At 52.9% G+C, this 24941-nt stretch overlaps 2 protein-coding genes across 11 annotated transcripts in view; one reads left to right on the top strand and one right to left on the bottom strand.

Moving 5' to 3' along the window:
* Window positions 1–17454, top strand: part of NEURL1 (neuralized E3 ubiquitin protein ligase 1) — a 77885-nt gene extending 60431 nt beyond the window's left edge. For all 3 annotated transcript variants that reach the window (XM_061403348.1, XM_061403346.1, XM_061403347.1), the window contains 3 exons: window positions 7829–8518; window positions 10970–11116; window positions 11621–17454. In XM_061403348.1, coding sequence (XP_061259332.1) covers window positions 7829–8518; window positions 10970–11116; window positions 11621–11859 — 1076 coding nt within the window. In that variant the 3' untranslated portion in view covers window positions 11860–17454. The remainder of the gene's footprint in view (window positions 1–7828; window positions 8519–10969; window positions 11117–11620) is intronic.
* The window catches only part of SH3PXD2A (SH3 and PX domains 2A), a 249274-nt gene continuing 239448 nt past the window's right edge, over window positions 15116–24941 (bottom strand). For all 8 annotated transcript variants that reach the window (XM_061403339.1, XM_061403342.1, XM_061403337.1 and 5 more), the window contains one exon: window positions 15116–24473. In XM_061403339.1, coding sequence (XP_061259323.1) covers window positions 22500–24473 — 1974 coding nt within the window. In that variant the 3' untranslated portion in view covers window positions 15116–22499. The remainder of the gene's footprint in view (window positions 24474–24941) is intronic.

The raw sequence follows: 24941 nt of genomic DNA on the forward strand, positions 1-24941 counted from the left end.
GAGGAGAAGGATGTTTGGAGACTCTCAGGGTCGCTTTCTGGGGGCCAGGCTGCTGCTGTGCCAGTTTCTGGGGTGGTGGGCCAGCCTGGCTGCCCAGCAGTGAGAGGCCTGGACCTCTCTATAGATAAGGCCAGGGGTCGGGTCCTTATCCTGGCTGTGCCCAGCTTGTGGTACAGAGCGTGAGGCATCCTGGCCGGCTGAGGACCACACTGCCACCTGGGGTTTCCACTTCCCAGGCTAAACTAATATTTACCTTCAGCTGTGGCTGCCAGGGGCTGAGAGGCAAATATTAGCTCAAGGGGCCCAAGCCAAGCCCTCGGGATGAAGAGATGAGGATGCTGATCTTGGTGTCTTTCCCTTTGATGGTTTTCGTTTCATCTTAGTTAAAAAAAAAAATCTTGCTATTCCTTCTGCTTCACACTCTTCCAGTGCTTCTTTTTGACTCACCTAGAATTCTGCCAATTATATCAAGGCCCCGTACCAAACCCTCCCCTCCACTAGGAAGTCTCCCCTGACTACTCTGTTCTTCCTGACTCTCCCTCTTCCTGAAGCGAGTGGAGGTCTACTCCACAACAGGGGTTCTGTATCATGTGTTTGTCCCGCTCTTTAAGAATACAGTAGAGATCGTCTTTGATTACATTTTAAAGCAAGTTATTATTGTGCCTATTTTGCAGGTAAGGAAACTGAGGCTCAGAGAAGTCTGACAACTTGTCCATGGTCACACCGCTTAGTAGAGCTGGCGCTTGAGCTCAGAAGCATGGGCTACATTACTCCCCAGGCTCTGTAAACAGGAATCTCTCTGGTCTCCCTATTATGTCTAGATGCCCCCCAGGGGTGGGGATTTGGGCCCCCTATGTCTTCCAGAATAGAGCTTACAAGAGCTCAAGGCATCAGGGATCAGCCACATGTGTTGGACACAGATAGGCCACCAAAGGCCCTGGAAGAGACCAAGAGGGGTGGTGGGTACCCAGCGTCCTGTTTAGTGGTGACAGTGGGTCTGCCTGCCTTGTAGTTCCCTGAAGTCTTTTGAGGGCCTTGTTTGATCCCGTCATTCACAGTGTGCTCTAGTTTTCTACCAGAATGAACCTCCATAAAGTGCAAGCACATGTAATTGCCAATAGCAGGCTGTTTCTAATGTCCAGAAATGGCAGTTTTGTGTGTCCCCATCTAGTACCTCTTTGGCCCAAGATACAGTTCTGGGGAACTTGGAGAGGCCTGGTGGCCCCAGGAGGGGAGGAGCTAGGGTCTTGGCGACGAACTGGGGACGAAGCCCTCATTTGAGAAACAGGAGGCCCGACTGAATTAAGACTCCACTTGGCCGCTCACTGACTTCGGGCATGTCTCTCAGCATCTCTGTGCCTTGCCCACCTCTTCTGTTATTTGGACATAATTGTACATGCACCATTTACCTTACAGATAGTCTGTGAGGCTTCCGGATACATAAAAGTGTTTATACAAATGGGAAGGGCTGTTGTTTTTAGGTTAAAAAGGAATATCTAATTTAAAAACACCACCAAAGTAGACAATCCCCAACCTGTCCTCTCATTGAGAGGGAGGCAAGTGCCTGTGTCTGGATAAAAGTCAAACCACGCAATCTAAATTATTTCTTGGGTTAAGGCCTGTGGTTCTCCAGCTGGGTCCCTTGGAGCACTGGGGTTCCACAGAGGCATCTCTGCGGTGGCTGAGTGGCCGAGCTCTGTGGTCACCTCCTAGACATCAACCAGAGTTTTCTGTTCCTTTGGACGAACGATTCTATTGCTTGGGGGAAAAATAAAAGTTTGAGACCCACCAGACCAGATGATTCTGGGGATCTATCCATCTAAGATCCCGTGGCTTGAAGATTCTGTAAATCTAAAAATCTATGACTCTGAGGGCTTCTGGAACATTCTGCCCTTTGTTCCATGAGCCTCAGAAGTGTGTTTGTTTTTCCCAACTTTCTTGTGGTTGGGTTTATATGGAGAGGGTGGAGGTGGTGTGGGTTTATATGGAGAGGGTGGAGGTGTGGGTCTCAGGGCACTTCCCAGAAGGGTGGAGGAACTCTTTGCCCATCCCAGCCATGCACCCACCCTCCCGGCTCCTTCCCCTGCCCCGTGCCAGCTGCGAACCAGCAGGAGGATGTTTATGGACACAGTTAATGGGTTGGTGCGCCTTCCAAACGGGCCAGCAGAGGTCCGCCAGCCGGCTGGGTGGCCGCAGGCTGACCCGTGGTTAAAGATTATCCAGTGCTGTGGATGTGAGAGTCTAAACAAACAAGACTTGGACCGATGGCTGGCCCGCTTCCAAGGAGCCTCTGCTGCAGCGCCCAGGCCCCACTCATCCCACACTGACTGGCAGTGTGTAGATCTCTGGGCTAGAGCTGCCCGAATGCCCTCCGCCTGGCATCTCCCCCTCCTTTCCCTTCCTTTCTCCTTGCTGGTTTTGCTCACACTTTTCTCCCCAGGCATCTGCTAATGCAGTTTTCCCACCCGAGTGCCTCTTGCTTCTGTCAGTCCAAATGCTCTTGTCCTTCAGGGCCTGGGTCAAATCCTGTTTCTTCTGAGATGCCATCTTTGACTCACCCTGAAAAAGAAGTTCTTAGCCTCAGTTGGACAGCATTATCCTAACAGGGAGATTTATTCTAAAGAAGAAAAGGCTCAGAGTGGGCCCTAGGGAGTGGGTATGGGACACTTGCATCTATGAAAGGAGTTTTTTTCTAAGTCACAGGTGTCCAAAGACAGGGAATAGATAGCCTTGAGAAGTGGTGAGCTTCTCGTCCCCAGGGGCGTTCTAGCCAAGGCTGGGTGAGAGCTTGGCAGAGATAAACAGATTTCCTTATTCTCCTCTAAGGTCTTATCTAACCTGATATACTGAGAATTTTCATGACTCCAAGCTTCAAGTCTCCCAAGGGCTCCTGGCTCCGCAGGGCCTGGGTCCTGGCTGTCTCTCCTTAAACCCTGTCCAGGGCTGGGCACACAGGGCTCAATGGGTGGGTATGCCGGGTGCCTTCCCTAAGAGGGGAAGCCCAGGCCTCCTTGCCCTTTGCAGGGCCTGGCTCTTTCTGCCCTGGCCCAGGGGATCTGCCAAGCCAGCACCAGGTGCCAGACGAGGCAGGAGCTGAAGATGGACAAGTTCTTTCTTGCAAAACGGGCCACGAGAGGGGAGCCAGCTTTGCAGCTTCTCCTGTGGCCCTGTGCCACCTCTCCACCATAAACAACTCTCAAGTAGGCAGCCGCATGTCCCAGGCCCGGATTAAATAGCTCGTTGCTTCAAACATGGGGTCATCCACTGATGGAGGTTGCAGGCCGGCCGTCGGTGCCCCAGGGTGCAGTCCTGGGCTGAGGTGGGGCCATGGTGTTCTCCCCTAGCTTTGGGAGCCTAGCCCCTTCCCTGACCCCCAACTTGATGTGGACTCATTCTGCCAGGACCTTTGTTGTCCCCTCTGTAGAGGGTGCCCTGACCCACTCCTCTAGCTCAGGTTTCATCTATTTCAGGGCCTCGCGCAGACGGGCACACTGATGGGATGGTTATTTTGGAGCTTGCTGGCAGCTTGCAGCTGCTCCTGACCCTAGGAGTGGAGGGGATGGGAGAGGAGACATACTTGGGCTGGGCAGTGGCCCCAGGGGTTCTGTTTTTAGCTGGTTCCCAGTACCTCTTGTCTCTCCTCTCCCAACTCCTGTGATATTTCAAGCAAGGTCAAAGGAGTCACTTTCTTGCCCCTTCTCCTCTTTCTTTTCCCGCTGTTTCTCCTTCTTTCTCTTCCTTTGTCTCTAATCTCCACTTGAAGCTTCTCCTTCCTGGTCTTTAGTCAGTGAGGTCATTCAGCAATTCTGTCCCAGGTGCTTATGACTGATGCGAAGTCCTAGGTTCAAAGAGTTAGTCACCTGGGTGCACGTGGACCTGACTTTGACAAACTCAACCTGAGCAAATGCAAATAACAGAAGTTATCAAGTATCTAGGTGCCGGGGGCTTCGCACTCTACCTCTGGTCCCTTCAACAATATCGCAAAGCAGGTATTATTACCCCTGATCTCTAGGTGAGTGATCTGGGACTGGAGGAAAGTGGCTCACCCACAGGCCACCAGCCAAGTGCTGGGTCAGACATTTAAACCCAGGCCTGTATCACTCCAGGGCCCACACATATCCTTCTGAGCCAGGCAGCATGGAGACAGTAGCAAAGGCTCACAGTACCCTAGGGATCGTCTTGTACCAGGCACTCTAGTGCTTCATCCCACTCCATCTTCTTCACAGCATTCCTTCCAAACGGGATTTCAGATTTCATACTAATAAGGAAATGCTGATTTCACCACTATAGAAGAGAGGCCCAGAGGGCTTAAGCTGTTTATCCAAGGTCATACAGCCAGGAAATGACAGAGCTCAGATGGGAACCCAAACTGATGACTTCAGAGTCTTGCACTGGACTGTGTTCCTATCTTGCTGACCAGTTTATGGATTTTGGTTACCAAAACTCCTAAAACACTCTCAGGTTGCGAGAGTACTTATTAGGAGAGGTGTGATGGCCACACTGCGTCAAGCTGGTGAGAGTGTATCTGAGAGTGTACTGAGTCTGGAGCTGTTCATTGTCTACGAGGTGGGAAGGTGTGTGTGGAGTCTGAGTGTTCCCTGAGGAGAGCTGTCTTCAGTGTGGGGCTGAGAGGCAGCCCCAGAGGTAGTAGGTATAAATACAGGAAGGTTATAACCAAACGCACCCTGGAAAGTAGACTGTATATAGAGCAGCACGTGAGCTGACAGACAGTGTCGGGTGTGTTTATATGTACACGTTTGTGGGTAGCGATCATTTTATTTAGGTTGATACACAGTCTACTCATTTTTAATATCTAGTACTTTCATACAAAAATAGCAATTAATTTGTAAACACTACCAGAATATTATCTAGCTGGTTTGTAATTTTTTAAGAGTGTTATTTTGTGTTTGTTGTGGTGGTGGTAGTAGCTCTTGTGTTCATTTTTAAGTGTAGATCTGTAAATACAATTGCAGGATTTAAAGCTTTAGCATGACATCTTGTGTACACGAGAGGAGGGATTTGAAGGAAGATGCCTTGCAGAGTGAGTTGGGTGGCAATTGTTAGGTTAAGGGAATTTATTTTCCTATGGGGTACGTGATAGTGTCAAAAGGAAGCATTTCTCCTAAACTTGGGAATAGGCAAACTACTAATCGGTGTAGCTTTGCATAGTATACTAGTCTAAAAAAGACAATAGGTAATATAATGAAAAAGAAAAAAAAAGCTTTTATGATGGATTTTGTAAGGTTTGTTGTAGGATAACCTGTTTTCTTGTTGTGATCTTACCACTCAAATGAAGGTAATTTGAATAAATTTTGTGTGGTACAGGATCAATGAACTAATTTTTCCTAAGAGTTCAACAAACAAACAAAAAAGCAACTAGGGAGGTAGATTTCAGTTTAAGAGAAGGAAACATTTTCTTAAAGACAGAGTAGCTCAGCAATGGCCTGAGTTGTCTGGGAGGGAGTGGGCATATTCAGGCAGAAGAGGACTCCTGTGGGGGCAGAGAGCAGGAGAGCATACATCCAGCCCCATTCAGGAGTCTGTTTTGAGGGTCTGCCCAGCTCCATGGGCTCTGGCCTGATTGTCCTGAGTGTGGGGGTTGCGTGGGGTGGAAAGAGCAGCATGGGGTGTGTATGTGTGGCCCCCATGACAGCCTTGTTCATGTAAACCCTGGCTGGGCATCTCTGAGCCACTTCTTGCCTCCTTCCCCTGCTTCTCCATCCCTTCTCTTCTCTGTCCCCAACCCTCTTGGAGTCCCCAAGGGCCAGTCCCTGGAATCCTTGAGGGGTCAGGGGAGCAGGGCTGTTGCCTGGGGTCCAGGTCGGCCCACAGCCCTCCTCTGCCCCCTGCTATTGTCTCCCATGTCTTGCCCTCCTCGCCTCTGGCTCTCCGTAGCCCCCCAGCCTCTCTGCACCATTGCTGTCACAGAGTCAATTCCCTGGAATAATCACATTTTCCGGTTGGCTCCCTCCTCCTTACTAAACACGATGCTGGGAAATCCCGACCAGCCAGGCCTCGAGAGGCTTCTCCAGAGAAGCAGGAGACTTGTGGGGAGGGCTCAGCACCCTCTCCTTGCTGGGGCCCAAACAACACTGTTCCTGGATGGGGCAGAGGAGCTGGAGGAGAGCAAAGATAGGGAGGCATTAGAGAGCAAATCTAGATTCAGCTGGAGCTGAATTCTGGCTTCGCTATCCCTACCAGTCTGTTCCTCCAAACTTTGCTCTCATGCTGAGCACCCCTGCCATCCTTACTCAGTTCCTGGAGAGAAAGCACAGATTCTCCCTTGGGGAGGCTCAGAGAAAAGCCTCCTGAGAAGGGATTGGTCCATGGTAAGGCCAGCAGTGGCCCCAGCCAAATTTGGGGCCTCCCACGAAAAGGATCCAGTAAACCTATATGGCTTGAAAGTGGAGGGTGTGGGATAAGGAGTTGGGTGGATCACGCTTTAACCCTGGAGCTGCAGCTTGGTTGTCACAGAACATCTCCGAGCTTTATCCGTACAAAGGGAACACCTCTGTGGGATGCTTTAAGGAGGAAATGCAGCAGTAATTCATTGCACCTGATGACTTTTATTACAAATTATAGGACTCCATAAAGCAGACGTAACCAGCCATTAAGAAATTACGGTCTCAGAAACATGGTTATTAGTGTAAAAGGGTATACAGGACACGATAAATAGAAAAATTAGTTTTGAAAAGGAAATTTGTATAACAGAGTTCTTCACCTGGAGTCCATGGCCATGGATGCTCTGAAATTATCCACAGAATTTAGGGAGAATGTGCATTTTCCTGAGAAGATAGGTACAAGTTACATTTTCAAAGAGATTTGTTACCTGTAAAAGTTAAAGTTTAAAACTACTGATGTTTATATAGTATGATTCAATTTTTGTGTTAAAAAGAGAACTAAAATATATTCAAAAAAGGCTGGAAACTCACACATCTAAATATTAAGAGTATTTTCCTCTGGATGGCAGGCTGACAGGAGATTCCCATTTCTCTTTGCTGAACTGTCTTTTTTTTTTAAACAAAATACAGTCTGTATTACGTGTATGAATAAAAAGAGAAAGGGTTTGCTTTCCAGTTGTTGGTTTTGAAAGGAGGGCTTGGAAAAATTCACTTAGCGTCTCCACCTCAGCGTCCTTTGGTAGAAACAATATCAAAAGCTAATTTTTGCTATAAGATGAGACAATTTGTGCAGAGAGGTATTCTAGAGGGGAGGGTTCCCTCTGGGCTCCCAGAGGCATAGAGTATCAACATGCATTCAGCAAGTGTTTACTGCTTTCTTCTGAGTGCCAGGTGCTATCCTGGCTGCTAGGATAAAGAGCCAGGTCCCAGGAGTTCATTTTTTTAAATCCGACTTTTATAAGTGTACCATTTAGAAGTAATCGTGTTTTTAGTTTTGGTGTCTTTCCTGCCTGATGATCCTTTGCTTAAGCAGATAGGTAGTCTGAGGTCCTGCAGAATGTGTGATGTTCTTGTTCAGTGGTCTTTTGAGAACTCACATGGACTGTAGCCCGCCAGGTTCCTCTTCCATGGGGATTCTCCAGGCAAGAATACTGGAGTGGGTTGCCATTTCCTTCCCCATGGGTACCTTTCCATTCCAGGGATCCGACCCAGGGATCCAATCTGTGTCTTGTGCATTGGTAGGCGGATTCTTGACCACTGAGCTACCAGGGAAGCCCCTGTAAAATGTCCGAGCATTTTCTTTGCCGTTAGAAACTAGATGCGTCTTACTAGTGCCGGCTTTAACGACTAGTGGGAGGAGACTCACAGGCGATGGGACCCGGGGCTGTGGCCCGCCTGACGGTCGCCCTGTCCCCCTACCCCCGCAGACAGCGAGCTGGTGCTCCCAGACTGCCTGCGCCCGCGCTCCTTCACCGCCCTCCGGCGGCCGTCCCTGCGGCGCGAGGCGGACGAAGCGCGCCTCTCCGTGAGCTTGTGTGACCTCAACGTGCCGGGCTCTGACGGAGACGAGGGCACGCCAGCTGCCGGCTGCCCCATCCCGCAGAACTCGCTCAACTCGCAGCACAGCCGCGCGCTGCCCCCGCAGCTCGACGGCGACCTGCGCTTCCACGCGCTGCGCGCCGGCGCGCACGTCCGCATCCTGGACGAGCAGACGGTGGCGCGCCTGGAGCACGGGCGCGACGAGCGCGCGCTCGTCTTCACCAGTCGGCCTGTGCGTGTGGCTGAGACTATCTTCGTCAAGGTCACGCGCTCGAGCGGCGCGCGGCCCGGCGCGCTGTCCTTAGGTGTCACCACGTGCGACCCTGGCACGCTGAGGCCGGCCGACCTGCCCTTCAGCCCCGAGGCCCTGGTGGACCGCAAGGAGTTCTGGGCCGTGTGCCGCGTGCCCGGGCCCCTGCACAGCGGCGACATCCTCGGCCTTGTGGTCAACGCCGACGGCGAGCTGCACCTCAGCCACAACGGCGTCGCGGCGGGCATGCAGCTGTGCGTGGACGCCTCACAGCCGCTCTGGATGCTCTTCGGCCTGCACGGGTCCATCACACAGATCCGCATCCTTGGTGAGTGCCCCTGGCCACGTGCCCTCCTCCCTCGAGGCGCATCCTGAAGCTGGCGCCTCCAGGCCTAGCATCTCGTCTTCCCTGGAGGCAGAGTCTGTCTGGGTAGCGGGGAACAGCGCCCACCCTGCCCCTTATGGGTTCTAGTCAGAGTCACTCTTTTGATTAGTCCATGGTTCTCAGATTTCACCAGATAAACCCTGGGGAGGGGGAGAAAAGCAGGGAACACTGAGTTTCACGCTCAGAACCGGTTTCACCCACATGCCCACGTACATAAACAAGTCTCATACACATTGCCTAGTGGTTGTGGCCTTTTAAAAATGGGGAAAAAAAATTGTTTCCGCTAGCAGTGAACTTTTTGAGGTTCAGTTTCCATTTATCAAAAAATGGGAACGAAGACCTCTACCTCTAAGGACGGTTTTGTGTCTAAATAAGATAAAGAGGGTGGTGTGTCAGCGGCCAGGTATCTCTGAAGAGCAGTGCCTGGATTGGGGGCTTTTGGAGAATCCCTGGGCCTTGGAGGAAATGGGGTTGCAGATGTCTGGGCCTTCCTGGCTTTGAATGGAGAGTTTGAATGGACTGGGTGACGTGGATTTGTATAAGCCATATTTCGCAGAGTGTTCTGCAGGATGCTGGGCTCAGTCAGTCCCTCAGTTGTGTCAGATTCTTAAATCCCACCTCCAGAAATTTTGATTCTGTAGATTTCAAATTAGGTCCTGGGCATCTAAAGTTTTCTTCCTTAGCAAATTTGGTCAGACAAGTTTGGAGACCCCTGGGCCTCACAGCCCCCAACCTAGACCTCACCCCAGGAGACTTCATAGACATGATAAAGTGTGTATGTGAGTAAGCATGAGTAACACCGTAAGACTGGCATACCGTGTCTAGGCACATGTGAGTAAATGCATGGGTATTTGTGTATGCGGTGCTGTTGGTAATTGTGAGTGTATGAGAGTTTTGTGAAATCAGGTAAAATCAGTGGAGACTTCCTCCTCTGGAAAAAGACCAAATGAAGATGGAGCGGAAAATAAATTGGAAAAAGAATGAAAAGAAATGGGACTAGGGTGCTAAGAAATTAGGATTGAGGGAAGATAAGTCAGGGAAGAATGAAAAGAAATCAGGCTAGATAAAAAGACATCAGAAAGGAAGAAAATTGGCTTAAAAATTCAAGGTGGAATAAAAAGAAACCAGACTAGGGTGCAGAAAAAAAAAAAAAAATCAAGCTGAGGTACAAAGATATTTGGCTACAGTCATCAGGAGATACTGCTCCTCAGATAAAGGATATTACATAAGGGCAAGATAGTCTCTTGCATCAGCACCATCTAATAATAGTTAAGTAGCTTTTCAGTAAAGCTTCTGTTGCTCAAAGAGGCTTACTAGACTAGAGCAAAGGAGAAGCTTAAAAAACAAACAAAAACCCCAGGACTTAAATGTCCCCAGAGGGAAGTAGGCCAAGGTGGGCGTTGAAGATTAATCATTCAGAATTTAATATATGCTGAACAGTGTGCTCCTGAGCTGTTTGGAGAATTGGACATCTTGACTACCAAAGTGGTGATAGAGGATCCTGACTCTAAAGGAAAAACAAATCAGTAACAATGTATGGAAGGATGATTATTTACTTCATAGAAGAGTGCTTTGGTTTGTTGAAGGCCTAAGTGAACTAAGAATGAAAAGATATTTCCTTCACCCTAAAACTATAGCCAATTTCATGCTTCATGGTGAAACATTAGAAACATTATCATTAAAGTCGAGAATGTGATTAAGATGCCGTACAGTATCATTCTGAAAATGCTAACCAGTGCAATAAAGCAAGAAAAGCAAATAGGAGGTATAAATTTCTGAAAGAAGGAGATGATAGTTCACTTAAAACATGTTAACACTACTAAGAGAAATCCTGTGGACAGCTAATAAATATTCTTAGAAACAGTGACTATTAAGTGAATTAGATTGAATAAATTAGACTGAATAACTACTAATAAAAAAATATCTCATTGAGCACTTACTTGTGTGTAGGGCATTATGTTAGGGCCTGTGGGAAAGTCACAGGTGAGTCAGGCTTTCTGCTCTCCGGAAGCTCAGGGTTTAAATAGGGAAACATTACAAAGTTACATTCCTGGGCAAAGAACAAATAATTTCCCAGGCTCTGTGATTGCTTATTTCTATGCAAGGTGTGTATGACTGGTCAGTACTGGATAGAGATAGGTGGTGGTGGGGTGGGGGGAATCAAGGCTGGCTGGAGGAAGGGACTGAGGAGAGAGCCCCAAGAGACTCCCTGGACAGTTAGCTCTTTAAGGCAAAGACTCAGTCAGTCTCTGAGCCTAGTGGCTGGGCTGTGTGGTCAGGCTGCACCACCCGTTTCTCTCCTGGGAACCTAATGGAGGATGGAAACTCAAGCTTTCCAAGGTGGGCCTCTGAGTGTCTAGGTCCCACCTTCCCCCTCTCCCTCCCTTTCTGCAGGCTCCACCATCCTGGCAGAGCGGGGCATCCCATCACTCCCCTGCTCCCCCGCCTCCACACCAACCTCCCCCAGCACCCTGGGCATCCGCCTCTCTGACCCCTCGCTTGGCACCTGCAGCTCTGGCCCTCTGGGGAGCTCTGCTGGAGGTAAGTAGGCTGGCCTCTTTGGTTCCATGTGACCGTGCCAGCCCTTCCACCCTGAGGGACCTGCCCTCCACCCTGGCTGAGGCAGGTCTGCAGACGGGGCCCCAGAGGAGCTGGAGATGGGCCCAGTGAACCCACGTTGAGTGGTGATTCCTGGGCTGTGTCCCGTCCTGTCCCTCAGCTGGGTGGCTTTCTCCAGAGGACTTCTTGAGCACAAAGAACACCAGAGAGTAGCTCAGCGGGGCCTCCCCAAGTGGGTTTTGGGCCTCCATCCTTCCCGCCTCTTCTCATTGCTTCACGGACACCCTGGCCCCTGGTCTGGGCATGGAGGGGCTGGAAGTGGGGCTGTCCAGAGTGCATCCTCTTTCTTCTTGTGCCCAGGAGGTGGGTGGCAAGGTAGACAGGCTGATCCCAATCCATGGAGGAGGAGAGGCCGGGGCTTTCTTCATGAACCTGGGACCAGCCAGGTTCGTGCCTCCCCCCTCACTGCTGTCCCCGTGTCCCCAGGAACAGCCCCCAATTCACCAGTGAGTCTGCCCGAATCACCAGTGACCCCAGGCGGGGGCCCGTGGAGCGATGAGTGCACCATTTGCTATGAGCACGCGGTGGACACGGTCATCTACACGTGTGGCCATATGTGCCTCTGCTATGCCTGTGGCCTGCGCCTCAAGAAGGCTCTGCACGCCTGCTGCCCCATCTGCCGCCGGCCCATCAAGGACATCATCAAGACCTACCGCAGCTCCTAGCCGTCACGGACCCATCCGCTCCCCAGCTTCCTCCGAATCCGGCCCGGCTCCGGCTGAGGCGCAAGTCAACGGGGCCCCTTCTCTTCTTCCTCGTTTTGGAAATTCTTTCCCCTTCTCATTAAACTTGGGAAACAGCCCCTGAGGTCTGGGGAGGAAGGGGAGTCAGGCTGGGAGGTGGGGGCAGAAGCAAGTCTCAGCTCTTCCCTGCAGGCCGAGGGGCTAAAGCGGGGCGGGAGGGGGGTGGTCTCAGCCTGTCCTGGTCCTTTCCTGCCTGGGGTAGATTCCCAGGAGGTCTCTTTAGCCTGTGTGGCACCTTTGTGAACGTTAGAAAGTGTGTCTCATCCTCTGGGCAGATGCGGCCCTGAGTCCAGACACGTGGCCTGGCTAGTGGAGTGTGGCCCTGGACTTCAGCCTCTGTTTTCTCCCTCAGCCAGCTGCCCTTGAGCAGTGCACAGCCTGGGCTGCTGCCTTACTCTCTGACCTTCCCCCACTGTCTCCTTCCTTCTTTCCCTTCCCCTTGGGCCTGGCAGCCAAGGGTAAGACGGCCAGTGGATCCCTCTCATCCCAGGAGGGCTGCCACCTCTGTGCTGTGCCTGTTGCCTACTCACCCTGGATGGGTGGACAGACAGGCCACGGAAGCCTCTGGATTCTGGGTTGCTAGCCCCCTGGCCTGGTTGAGACGTGGAGGGCCCCTTCCTGGTCATGGCCTGTTTGCCTGAGTGGGCTTGGGGATGCTCTTGCCTGGGGGCAGCCCCTTGGCGTGGGCTGGAGAGCAGGGGAGGTCTTCTGTCAGGCTTTAGCATCCCTGGGAGAGGCCAGGATCCTGGGTTGGGAGTAGAGGACTTCCTGGAGCAAGAACGGCTTTTTTTTTTTCCCCTGTATTTTAATTTATTTATTTATTGGGTTTGTAGGGGTTAGTTTGGGCGGGGGGAGTGAATTCCCACCCCCCAGACTCCTATAAAGGCTGCCCTAGTAGGTGGAGTGCCTGGTTGGAGGGGCCAGCAGAGGTTGTCATCACTTAAACTCTGCCCTGAACTCCAGCACATGAGTGCATAGCCAGCTCTGCTTACCATGAAATAGAACTCCATAAAAAGGGGCCGAGTCGGGATGCCTTCTGGCAACTTGTGTCCACTTTCTAGAGAGGACAGCAGAACCTTTGCAGTGCCCTGGGACTAGCAGATCACCTGGAGCCACAGAATGCTCTTCTTCTTGGGCTGGAGCCTGGGTATCGTAACTGGCTCATATACATCGAGAGGCCCGAGTTCCCCACTCTGTAAGGACATGGAAAAGTCTGGCAGGCTGGGGGAGGGAAGGCCAGCAGGTCTTGTCATTGTAGGCGCTCTCTCCCCCAGGAGAAAGGAGAAGGGGTGGGTCCCAGCACCTCCAGGTTCTTGATCCTGATTTTGGAGTGAGGGGTACCCCCAGCTGCTCTTAGGTTACAGTCATCTCAGCCCCGCACACCTGTCCTGGTAGGCCATGGGCTGGGGCCAGCTCTCGGAGTCCTGGCAAGTCTCCCCGAGCCTCCAGCCCTCTGTCCCCTCAGATGGCTTTTTTTTACGCCCATTGGAGACTGCTTTGTTATATGGCCTGCAGAGCATGGGATTCTAGACCTGGCCACTGACCAGTTGTGTGGCCCTGGCCAGGTCACAGTCGCTCTGAGCCTCAGCTGCCACCTCTGTAAAATGATTGTTGGGGGTGTGGGAAGACTTTTTTTGTGACTCTCAGGGGGTTCTTTGGTGGTGGCTGCTATGGGGTGGGGTGGTGGGAAGCACAGGGAGGGGGGTCATGATGCCAGGCTGGCCCTGTCTGTACCTGCCTTGCAGGGCAACTTTGGGAAGTCACCATTCTGCCATGGGCCTCTGCTCCCCACTAACCCCGTAGACCTCTTCTGTGGGAGTGGGATGAGATGGGGCTGGTGGTGGCCCCAAGCAGTCAGGGCGCCCATCCCAGAGGCAAGGGAAGTTCACAAGTGCAGGGGCTGCATGGCCTGAGGGTCAGGGAGAAGAAGCCATCCATCCCATTGTCTCTGTTAGTGTGAGGGTAGCTGCTGCCTCCTTTGTGAACTTGGATCACCGTGATTGTGAATAAAGGTGATTTCGTACCAGCCTGAGGGCTGTGCTGTGCAGTTTGGAGGGCTGGAGCGGGGAGGAAGGGCGGGCCGGTGTGTGTGTGGCGGGGGCGGGTGGTGATGGTGATGGAGGTGTGGAGGAAGAGGGCCAGGTGTCCTGGTTTGGAGGGGAGCCAACAATCAGAAAGGACCCCCTGGAGATGGCAGGGGAGGGGGAGGTAGCTGGAGCATGGCCTGGGGCTTGTACAGCAGAGGCCAGAATGCCAGGCGACCCTCGCTGTAAGCCGAAAGGGAGAAGCCACTGCCCTTCCATGACTGCAGGTCTCTGGATCTATCAAGAGCAGGAGCTGCAGAAGTCCGTGAAGCTCCAAAACGCTGAGCCGGATCTGAACCTGTGTGCAACCTTTGTGGAGGGGCGGCGCCACCTAGGGGCTAAAGGGAGGATGGCAGGGGCTGTGCTGAGCTCCCCAGAACTGGGTCTGCCCATCCCTCACCCCAAGCCCAGACCTCTTGTCTCTGGCTGGGAGCTCAGCTGCGCTCCCACTGGTGGGTGCAGAGGCTTACGCCAAATGAGTGGCACAGCTAGTTAGAAAGGGAGGCCTCTGGCTAGGGGCCTTTGGAAAAACTTCTTAGGTGGGCTGAGTACATCTAGGTGGCTGTGAAAGCTGGAGTGCCAGAGGGGGTCCAGGCACGACATGGGGACCTAGCTCATTTGGCAGCCTGAGCCTCAGAGGGGCATGGGATGCTTGCCTTCCTGCCCTCTCTCCTGGGAGGATGCTCTGGCTGGCCAGCCTCTGCCTGGCCTTGAATGGCCATGGGCCACTTCCTACACCAGGACTGCTCAGCCCTGCTTACTGAAGTCCAGCAAAAGTAGGGGAGGGTCAGGGGCTCCAGGCTGAGGAGCCATGGAAGCCCACTGGATGTGGTCTTGGTGGCCCCAAGGTCTGTATCTCTAAAAGCCTGGGCCACTGGCCAGAAAGCCTTCCAAAGGTGGGGAAAAGGTGGGGAGCTTGAGCACGCTTCTCACCAGCAAGGGTGGCAGCTTACATGTTTCCTTCTACCCCTCCAGTGTCCTCAGAGGGCCCGGACCCTGAAGTTCATGCCTCATTTGGGCGTAATGTGACTTTTGCCACTCAGCTGGATGTTTTTTCTGGTGGCAGGGGAGAATCAGGAGGTGATTCTGTTCAGTTAAAAAGGCAAAAACTTTATTTAGTTTTTGGGGAAATACAAGATGCATGTAAACATAAAATACAAAACAAAACAACCCAAATCTTACAGTCTAGAAGCATGCCAAGACAGAACATTTTCTGCAGACCAGAGTCCCGTCAAAAGGATAAAGGACACCTGGAAAGTGGCAGGTCAAGGGGCTGGGTCCCTTCCCCAAGGACACTGCATTTTTGTGATGAGAACAACTGAAAAAAAACCAACCCACTATTAAAAATATTAGAAACATGGAGACAGTTTAGCACCACCATTGAGCCTGGAAATTTTTTAGCACTCGAACTGCACTGAATTCAATGTCCTTTTCTTCAGTTTCTCTGCTGAGGGGAGAAAGGGGAATGACCTCCGTCAGCCTCACAGGTCCCACTAGGAGCTGGGAGGGGTTGCGTGGACACTGTGAGGAGCACCCCAAAGACATCCAGCTAGCTTACGTGCAACCATGCAGTCCACAAACCCACGCTTCACAAACCTGCCACTCACACCTGCCTTCTTCAGAAGTCGCCTTCCTGCAGATTTCCTGTAAACTGTCAGGGAAACCCTTTTCCTATCCTGGGTCCTGGATTTAAAGAAGACCTCTTACAGAGACCAAGTTGCAGATCCAAGAATGGAGGCTCTGTTTACCTTTCTTTGAAATGCTCAAGAGCAGTATGCCTTGCTCACAGGCCACTAACATGATGACTGCATTGCACCGTCTTCTGAGTCACACTAGTGAGGCAGGCTCAGCAAACTGAAACACCATAGACATCGTTAGAGATACTCAAGAATAACTGGCGTCAACAGAAGAGCAAATGAGGTTGCCTTCCCCCCAGATATGCTGGATGGTGTCTGGACCCCGAGGTTTCAGTCTGGGGATGGTGGGTCCCTACTGCATGAACCATTCTGGTTACTGGTCTCTGGTTCAAGTAATTTGAGAGGCCAGTTCTAGATTGGACAAAGAAAGGTGGGCAAAATCAGCCTGGAAGCTAAGAGATGGAGGAATGTTCTCCAAAGATTGGTTTGTTGCTGGCAACTTTGGCTTTCTACTAAGTAAATCAGTGACCGTTAAGAACATGCTGGCGACCCAGCTTGTGGTCCAGCAACTAGCAGTTTCCTCTGGTCAGCTTCTTCTACAAACAAATCTTGAGACTTTCCCAGCCTATTCTGCTGGGCCCTTGGGTGTTGAATCATTGTTTCCTCCCTACTGGCTCGCTTCCCTCTGAAACACTCAGAATTCACTCCTTTCTTCTTTCTACTAAAGACAAAACTCCAGACTCTTAAATCCTGACTCAACTTCCTCACTCTTTTCCCTTTCTGCCTAGCAGACATCCTCTTCTGGGAGTCACCTTCCTGGGGAAGGGATGGAAAACCCCAGCCACCCCAGTCTCTCACACATTCATCTCGCCGACATGCCTCTCACTTACTTTCAACGTGCTCGACCCATACTTTTGCTTTAAAACGATAATTCTTTCTTCCTCTTTCTTGCCTCCTGAGGTCCAGCCCATTAGCCAGGATGGAAATGGGAGCAAAGGAGGGACCTTCATCGCAGGGACCTATTCTCTAAGGCCACTAAGTTCTGGGATGGGAGAGGAAGCTGATTGTCAAGTGCAAACTCAAGATTAGAAAGATAGGATTGGGGAACGGGGGATAGCGTGGTAAAACCAACTTTACATGCAGGTTGGGATCAAGGCCCAGGAAGGCAGAGCCCTTCACGCAGTCTATAAGCATCAGTGTGCCCGACTTGCGGCCTGAGGACCCAGGTGTACAGGACAAAATGGGGAGGGACTCCACCATCAGAGGGGCTGTCCTCCTGAAATGAAGCTGTAGGTCATGGCCCTGTTCTGTCCCTGGCTGTGATCACAGAACTTGAGAACCGGAGGCCACCCCCAGCCAGAGATCATAATCGAGGCAAGAAGCTCAGTAATGTCAAGGGGGAGCCCTCCACATGACCCCATGAAGTGTTCAGTTGGGGCCGGCGGTCTAGATCGGGGGTGATGTGCCTACACAGGCAGGTGAGAGAATTCTCACCCCGACCAGCCTGACCCACCCTCAGCCACACAAGAACCGAGGGCAAGCAGCTCTCAGGACACGGGGGTTCCCACAGTGGTGACATGCACGGCAGAGGCTGGGAGGCAGCCTGCTAGACACGCGTTTGCAGGTGGTGGCCCTGTCTGAACCCCTCAGCACTTCCACACCCAGCGGCGCCTCCTTTCCACATCTTCATTTTGGAGCCCGGGACAATGGCCTAGGCTGCTTCTGCTAGATCTGTTAATGCCAGTGTGAAGTTTCCAACTAAATACTTAATAAAATAATTACAAAAAAAAAAAAAAGACACATTGCACTCTCCAGCCAGAATTATGTGTGTGAGTAACACATACACTTGCTGCCAGAAGCTGTGAGTCCCATGGGGCCTGCCCAATGCCAAGGACTTGTTCAGTGGAGACAGCTTGCCCAGTATCTCTTTCCTCTAACCCCATGTTATTTAGTTCAAGTGGGAAATGACCAACACTCACACACATGCACTCACGCGCGCGCACACACTCACACCACATGCACAATGCACTTACTCAACAACACACAGCCCTCAAAAAAGTGAGGGAATCTTAATTCTTTAGCAATGTGGATGGTTCTCTTTCCAGAGAGCACTGCATCGTCTCGAAAATTGGACCTATAGACGTATCCACTCCAAGGAGACACACCCACCCACAGGGGCACAGTCCCACTCTGGGCACCAGATCCATATTTGTACAGAAATTCATCAAATGGGTTGGAGCAGCAAGTGTACAGTACTGGAGGGGGAAGGGATGAGCCAGCGAAGTTGCACCTGTCACCCTGAGGGGCAGAGCTCCCAGGGCTTGGACCCAGAGACTTCCCACCCTGCCCTCTCTACCCACACCTGGGTAGGAGGTGGGAGCTTGGTACCTGTCGGGGGAAGTTATGTCTGCAGGGACCTCCGCAGGCTTCTCCAACACGTTTTTTCGAGATCTTCTGGGAACTGTTGGGGTGTTGAGCAGAGGCAGGATCACGCCTCGCTCGGGCTGAAGTCATTGAGATGAATGGGTGGCCCCGGCTCAGCGCCAGGCCCAGCTGCAGGCTTGTGGGAACTGGTGTCACCGGAGGACGCTAGGCTCAAGGCACCCACATACCCCCCTGAAGGATTTGGTTACACTGAGGGTTCCTGCTCATAAAACTGAACTTGAGGTTACATAGTTTTAGAAAGACTCAAACATACATCAAAAGGATCATGGCCCAAACATCAAGAGATTGGGGTGAGAGAGGGCTGCTGAGGGTGATTTTTAGGACAGGTCTTTCTGAGCAGCTGGCTGAAAAAGAACGGAAATGAAAACAAGGAGAAGTTCCTGGAGGTCCTTGCTGTGCGCCGAGGGCTGGGGCCCTGGGAGGCCGAGCGCCCCATGCCACTTCCCTGAATCCCGTTCTTCTGGGTGGACAACACCCAGCAGAAGGGGCTGCCCTCTGGCAGAGACCCCTGCCATCTTGCCAGGGAAGGGGGAGGAGGGATAAAAGGTCACCTGTTGGCTCCACCGCTACTCCTTCCAAGAGCCCCACCTCCCCCAGCAAGCAGCACATGGGGCTGCTGGCCCTCCCCGCCACTGTCCTACAAGCCCTGGCATCCCTCTTGATAATATTGCACTTTTCCTGTCTCTCAGATTGTTTTCATTTTCGATTGAGAATGCAAAGTATTTGGAGGGGGAGGGGAAGTGAGTAACCTTATAGAAATTATATATTAGTTAAATACAAAAAACAGGAAACGTAGGGGTTACTTTTTCTTTTTTTCCTTAAAAACAAAACAAAAAACTACCAAACCAATGTCTAAACTTAAATAGTTCTACACCTATTCTGCAAATACTACTAATATGGAAATAATGCTTGACCGAAATTCCCTTGTCTTTTTTTTTTTTTTTCTTAGATGATAAAAGTAGTAACATGCCTTGCTGAGGAAAGCAATGGATATAAATGCCTGTAAAATATGCTGCTCTAACATCTGAAAGTGATTAAAACGATTCTATATAATGCCTTCGTCAAGATGGAGAACAGTGGAGGAAGAAAGAGGGGCCCATGGGGCCAGGCTTGGGGTGGAGGGGGCCGAGGGCTGGCGAGGGGGCCCGGTCACAGCTGGCACACCTGCAGTTCAGGTTGTCCCTTCCAACTCCCTCTTGCTGCCCTTGGGGTCCCTTGGCCTAGTGGGAATAGCATGATGGCTGCCAGAGACCCCAGCCAGGCCCCTGTTACAAAGTGGGAGAGAGATGAAGACATCTTTTTCCCTTGTAATAAAGTCTTTAAACTGAAAGAAAAAAGCACCAAAGGATGCATCTTCAGGCATTATATAAACCTCAATAATGACCTCAGAAGGGCTCATTATGATTAAAGTTGCAGTATACAGCAATACAACGTTATTTCACATTTTCAATCGCAACTAATGGAAAACTAGGTTTGGACACTGCTGAGATTTCTTTTTTTTTCCTTTTTTAGTCCGATCTGGTTTTCCTCCAGATGGGTCAGAGCCCCAGGCCCCTTCCCTCCTTTACCTGCTGCCAGCAGTACCCTCCAACATCACAAAGCAGCTCAGTAGCTCTAGGGAAAAGCCCTCTTGCCCTGGGCAGGGCTAGGAGTCCAGGGGCGCAAGCCCTGGCATCCCCTGGCCATGACTGAGAGGGACTGGCATGCACCCTTCTTGCTTCAAGTATTAATATTCTCTTTGGGTTTGCAGGGTTTGTGCTGTGCTGAGAGTCGGGGTGATGGCGAGGGGCAAGGGGTGAAGATGGGGCATGGCAATCCCTGTTCACTGCCCAAATCTATATGCTGTCACTAGGTGGCAGCACTCTCCACTTTTCCTGGATGCCTGAGCAGCCCCAGCCATCCTTAGGGCTGGATGTCACAATGTAAACATGATGACCACACTATACACTCTAACGGGGGTGGGAAGGTCTGCTGTCAACTATGTGATTTGGGAAAGCTAATTCCTGTCTTTGGGCTGCAGTTAACAGGAGGGTATGGCATGAAGTGATCCTGAAGGTCACTTATAATGACTCTATTACTTAAGAGCACTGGAGATTAAGGAGACGGGGTCCTTGGCAGGGCTAGGAGAGCCCCACAGGGCAGTACAGTGGAAGAGGAAGGGCAGGGAAAGGCAGGCTCTAGGGAGCACTGTGCTCCAGTCCAACTGAGATGCTCTGTGCTTGGCAGATGGGTCCTGCACTCCTTCCTGGCCTGGCTGGCATTGAACTGGCTCAGTGCAGACATTGAGGAGTGAAGCCGCTTGAGCCCTCCCCCTGGAAGATAGCTACGTGGAAGGTCCTTTAACCCGACAGTCACTCTACTTTTAAATTTTATTTTAAATAATCATAAATTACTTTTTTTCTTTTAATAAATATGTGCTGTTTAAAAATGAGAAAAGTATATACTGCATCTTTAAGTAATGCACTTTGCTCTCTGGGTTTCTTTCCATTCCACCTTATTAAAGTGCATTAATTAAAAAATAATGAACCACTTCTTTATCATTATTGTTCAAATAAGTCCAAATAATATTAATATAAAGACACTACAACACTACCATTAGTACTGCAATCTAGCAGATAACTCAACATCCTGCTCTATTTAATACTGTCCAGCAGAAGAAAATAACTAATTTTAATTTTAAACAAACAAAAGGAAGCAAAATCTCACCACGGCCCTTTCAACAAAGAACGGGAGCAGTTTGCTAGAGCTGCCAGGCATCAGTGTACGGTGAGGAAGGGGGAGGGGGGGCGGCTGGGGGCTGAGGGCACGAGGCACGGGTCCCGTGCTGTTTTTTCCAGCAACATACACTGCCTGGGTGGGGAACAGGGGCGGAGGGAGGGCTTTTCCTCCTCGATCCAGGATCTGGCAGCTAAATCAGTGGCTGTGAGCCTGATTTGTCCACAATCAAAGGCACGTGTGGAAATCTACTCCCAGCAAAGAGTGAGTCCTCAGGGAAGCCAGTGTGGCCTCTGAAATGTCGACTGAAAGATACCACCCAGAGTTGAGAGGGACTTCACGTTCTCTCTTCTCGCTTCACAGGGGCGCTGCCCCTGGGGAAGCCCGGGCTGGCTCCGGGCCCAGGGATCTTCGTCTTCTTGGGCACTGCTCGCAGGCCACGGATGGCTGGTGGTGTCTGCCCAGTGGGGTCCCCTCAGCCCAGGGTGGGGTGACCGCTGCTTCTCCACTGCCTACACGTGAGGCTTTGGGCCCTGCCTGGGCCGGAGAATGTACGCTGTTCCTCTCCTGAACGCCACCCTCCTCCCTGGGGAGGGTCCTGCCCTGCCGAGAGAGCAGCATCTTTGCTTCGCCACGTCCGGGGCTGAGGCTTCTCCCGCCTGAAATCCCTCTGGCCAGCGCTGGTGCCGTCCACACAGTGGAAACCAAATGAAGCGACTTCAGCTTGTGGAGAGGAAGAATGCAAAACACAAACCAACCAACCTCCCCACAAGAGTACGACAGAAATGCCACCTTCTCCCCATCCTGTCCCATGAGGCTAACTGCCCTTGGGCCCCCAAACAACCCCAAAATAAGGCCAAAAACCCAAGGCCTGACATAGAAGCCCCAAAGCAATACACCTCTCCCAAAACATGCAAAGGAATTGCCCACCCAGAAATACCCAAAAGAAAGTCTGTGAAGACTGATGAGACCGACGGCTCCACCCGCCCGCCCTCTCTGTGAGCTCTGGAGCTGGTGGTCCTCCACGGCATGCCCTGGGCAGGTGGGCACTCTTCCCAAGGCCAGCGGCAGTGACGGCTAAGAAAGGGGATCCTTGCTGGCACCTGGGCAACTGCCTTTTCTTCCGCAGACATGGATGGAGGCCCAGCCCAGGGACAGCCTGAGCTCACAAGAGATGTCTCCAAACCCCAGGGCCAGTGGTGTCTCCTACTACACCCACCCGTGGCGGGTGGTGGACCCTGGGAACCAGGATAATTCACAAATACAGGTTAGGACGATACAAGGGCCACTCTGGAGGCTAACAGCTACTGAAACCAGGCTAGGCAGGGGCAGGGCACGTGAGGCCCCTACAACCACATCTTTTCCAGATTGGCAGCCAAGGCACAAATTGGGTTTCCCACACGGCCTGTCCCAAATGGCGCCGAGTCCATCAGCAAAGTCCCCAAGGTGCACACTTGAGGCTCAGCTTTCTCGCCCCTGATCCCAGGCCCAGGGCACCCCTGCCCATTCCCTTTCCCTGCTCAATGTGGGCCCCCGCCAGACCCCACCTTCTAGCTGGGGTCTTCGAGGTCACACATTCTGCAGGTTTCATGTTGTCCTCCCCACCCCCTCCCATTTCCCCTTTCCCTTTTGTCTTATTCCCGCTCACCCACACTAAGGCTGGAAGGACCCACTCCCCCCCTTAGTTCTTTTTCTCCAGGTAGTTGGAGGGTACCCAGCCTTTGAAGGGCTTCACCCCATCCAGGATCTGACAGTACCACCAGCCGTTGGGGTTCCTCTCCAGGACCTCCATGGACACGCCCTCCTGGAAGCCCGCCGTCTCGTCGTCCCCCTCATAGTCTGCGATCGAGACGTACACATCTTTGAGGTTGTTGTGGATGAACTGGGACTTCTCAATGGGCTTGGGGCGCACGGGGGACACGGGGATGCCATTGCGCTGAGTGGGCAGGAGGGGGGGCTCCGAGCCCTGGCTGGCGGCACGTTCAGCCAGGCGGCCCTTGGCCTCTGCGGCTGCCGAGCGGGCGGCGCTGAAAGAGGAGTTCCGGCGGACGCCTCGGAGGTTGTCGGTGGCCGTGAGCGACTCGTTCCTCCTCAGGGCGCAGGACAGGTTGCTGTCCTTGGGTGGCGGGGACACGAACACCGACTGGGGCCTGACGGCCACCTGCCGCACACCGTTCCTCATCTTCACCGCCCCGGCGCCTGAGGTCTTGACGAAGCCCCCGGGCGGCTTGGAGGGGATGGGCGGCGTGGCCCTCTTGCTCTGGTTGACGGTGTTGAGCGCTTGGACGCGCTTCTCGATCTTTTCCAGGCTGTCTGACTTGCCCTCGTTTTGCTTGCTCTTGGGGGCCACTGTGTCTGTCTCTTTGCCAGGCAGGTCGGATGGCTCGTTCTCCCCGAGCACCAGATAGTGGGCGGGGGCCCAGCCCTCCAGCTCCCCAAACCTCACGTACCACCAGCCGCTCTCCAGCTTTTCAAGCACCTGTACCTCCACGCCCGCGGGGAAGCTGATCTCCGAGTCCTGGACCTTCTGGTAGGCACTGCATGTGGTGTAGGAGGTGGCCTGCCCTTCCCGACCCTTCTTGGTGGGACAGGGGGGCGAGGCAGCAGGGAGGGTGATGAGGTCGGCGGAGCCTCTCCTGGACCCCTCGCTGGGACCCTCGAAGGCCGTCTGGGGGGGTAGCTCAGAATCCTCGCTCTTGGAGCCCTTGAGGCCGCCCCGGAGCTGGCCAGTGGGCCTCAGCTGGCGCCGTAAAGTGCTGATGTCCATCTTCTCTTGACTCTGGGACTCTGCGCGGTTCAGGAACGGCTTGGGCCGAACGGACGGCTTGGCCCGGGCACAGGAGGTCAGCCCAACCTTCGGGTCGGCATCCTTCTTCGCCCCGACCTTGGGAGTGCCACGGATGCCCGCGTCCGAGGCGGAACGGGGCTTCAGGTCCCCGCTGTTCTTGGACAAGGATGAGGAGGAAGAAGAGGAGGAGGAGGAGCAGGTGGTGTTGATGGTGATGGACGAGGAAAAGGAGGCTGAGGAGTGGTTCTTCCCCAGTTCCGCCTGGGCGTTCTTCTCTGCCTTGAGCTTCAGAAGTGAGGATGATTTGGGGGAGTCCGATTTGGGGGAATTTTTCCTGGCAAGGGACAGCGGGGAGCCCCCTGGGGAGTCGCTGTCTCGGGAGGAGCGTCTGGCCGGCAGGCCGTCCTCTACACACGGCCGGAAGCCCTCGTTCTCGTAGATAGTCTCCTCCTCCAGGGCCACGTCCTCTGTGGATCCGCCCACCTTGAAGCGGGCGCGCTGCAGCGAGGAGGCCGGCGAGGGCCTGTGGGGCTGTGTGGGCCGCCTGTCCCCCGAGCCACCGTCCTCTGTGGGCTCTTCGGTCAGCTCCGGCTCTGAGTCGAAGCCAAAGGCAGGGATGTCGTACTCAGGCTCCTCGTACTTGAGCCTCAGAGGGGAGTCCTGGCTCTCGCCGGGGCCGGCTGGACCCTCGTCGGCCTCCTTGGGCTTGCTGGGTGGTGCCGGCGGGGGCACCTTGGGCCGCGTCAGAGTGCTCGTGCGGCGGCTCAGGTTGGGCTTCTTGCGCTTATCGATGTAGGACGCAGGGGCCCAGCCCTCCTTCTCACCAATCTGCACATACCACCAGCCACCTGAGTTCTTGTCGATGACCTGGGGGAAGGGGCAGATAGGCCGCTGAGCTGGGGGACTTGCCGGTGCCCGACCGTGTGTGGGCTGGGCCCTGACACTAGGCTCTAGAAGACAGCAGCTCCACTTCCCGGACAAGCTAACACCACTGACTAAGTGGCGCAGGACCCAGCGCAGGAAGTGATGGGCTGGCATTCAAACCCAGGTCTCTGTCATCTCCAGGGTGGGGGACTCCCTCTCTCCAAAGCCCCCGCCCCTGTTCTTCCAAGTCTCTGTCAACACCCTGGTGGAGCTGGCCTCCTGCACAGACCCTCACTTCCCTTCCTGCTGAGCCACTATGCTTAGAAAATGCCCTGTTCTCAGTCCCTACAAAACCCCACTCGCCAGGGACCCATCTGTACAGAAGATTGCCACTCCACCACTCCCATCCTCCAATCCCCCGTGCATTGCTGGCCCTCCCTTGGGGTCCCTGGAAAGGGTCTCTCAGGGCAG

The sequence above is a fragment of the Bos javanicus genome, chromosome 26 (genome assembly GCF_032452875.1).
Source record: "Bos javanicus breed banteng chromosome 26, ARS-OSU_banteng_1.0, whole genome shotgun sequence".
NCBI classification, from domain to species: domain Eukaryota; kingdom Metazoa; phylum Chordata; class Mammalia; order Artiodactyla; family Bovidae; genus Bos; species Bos javanicus.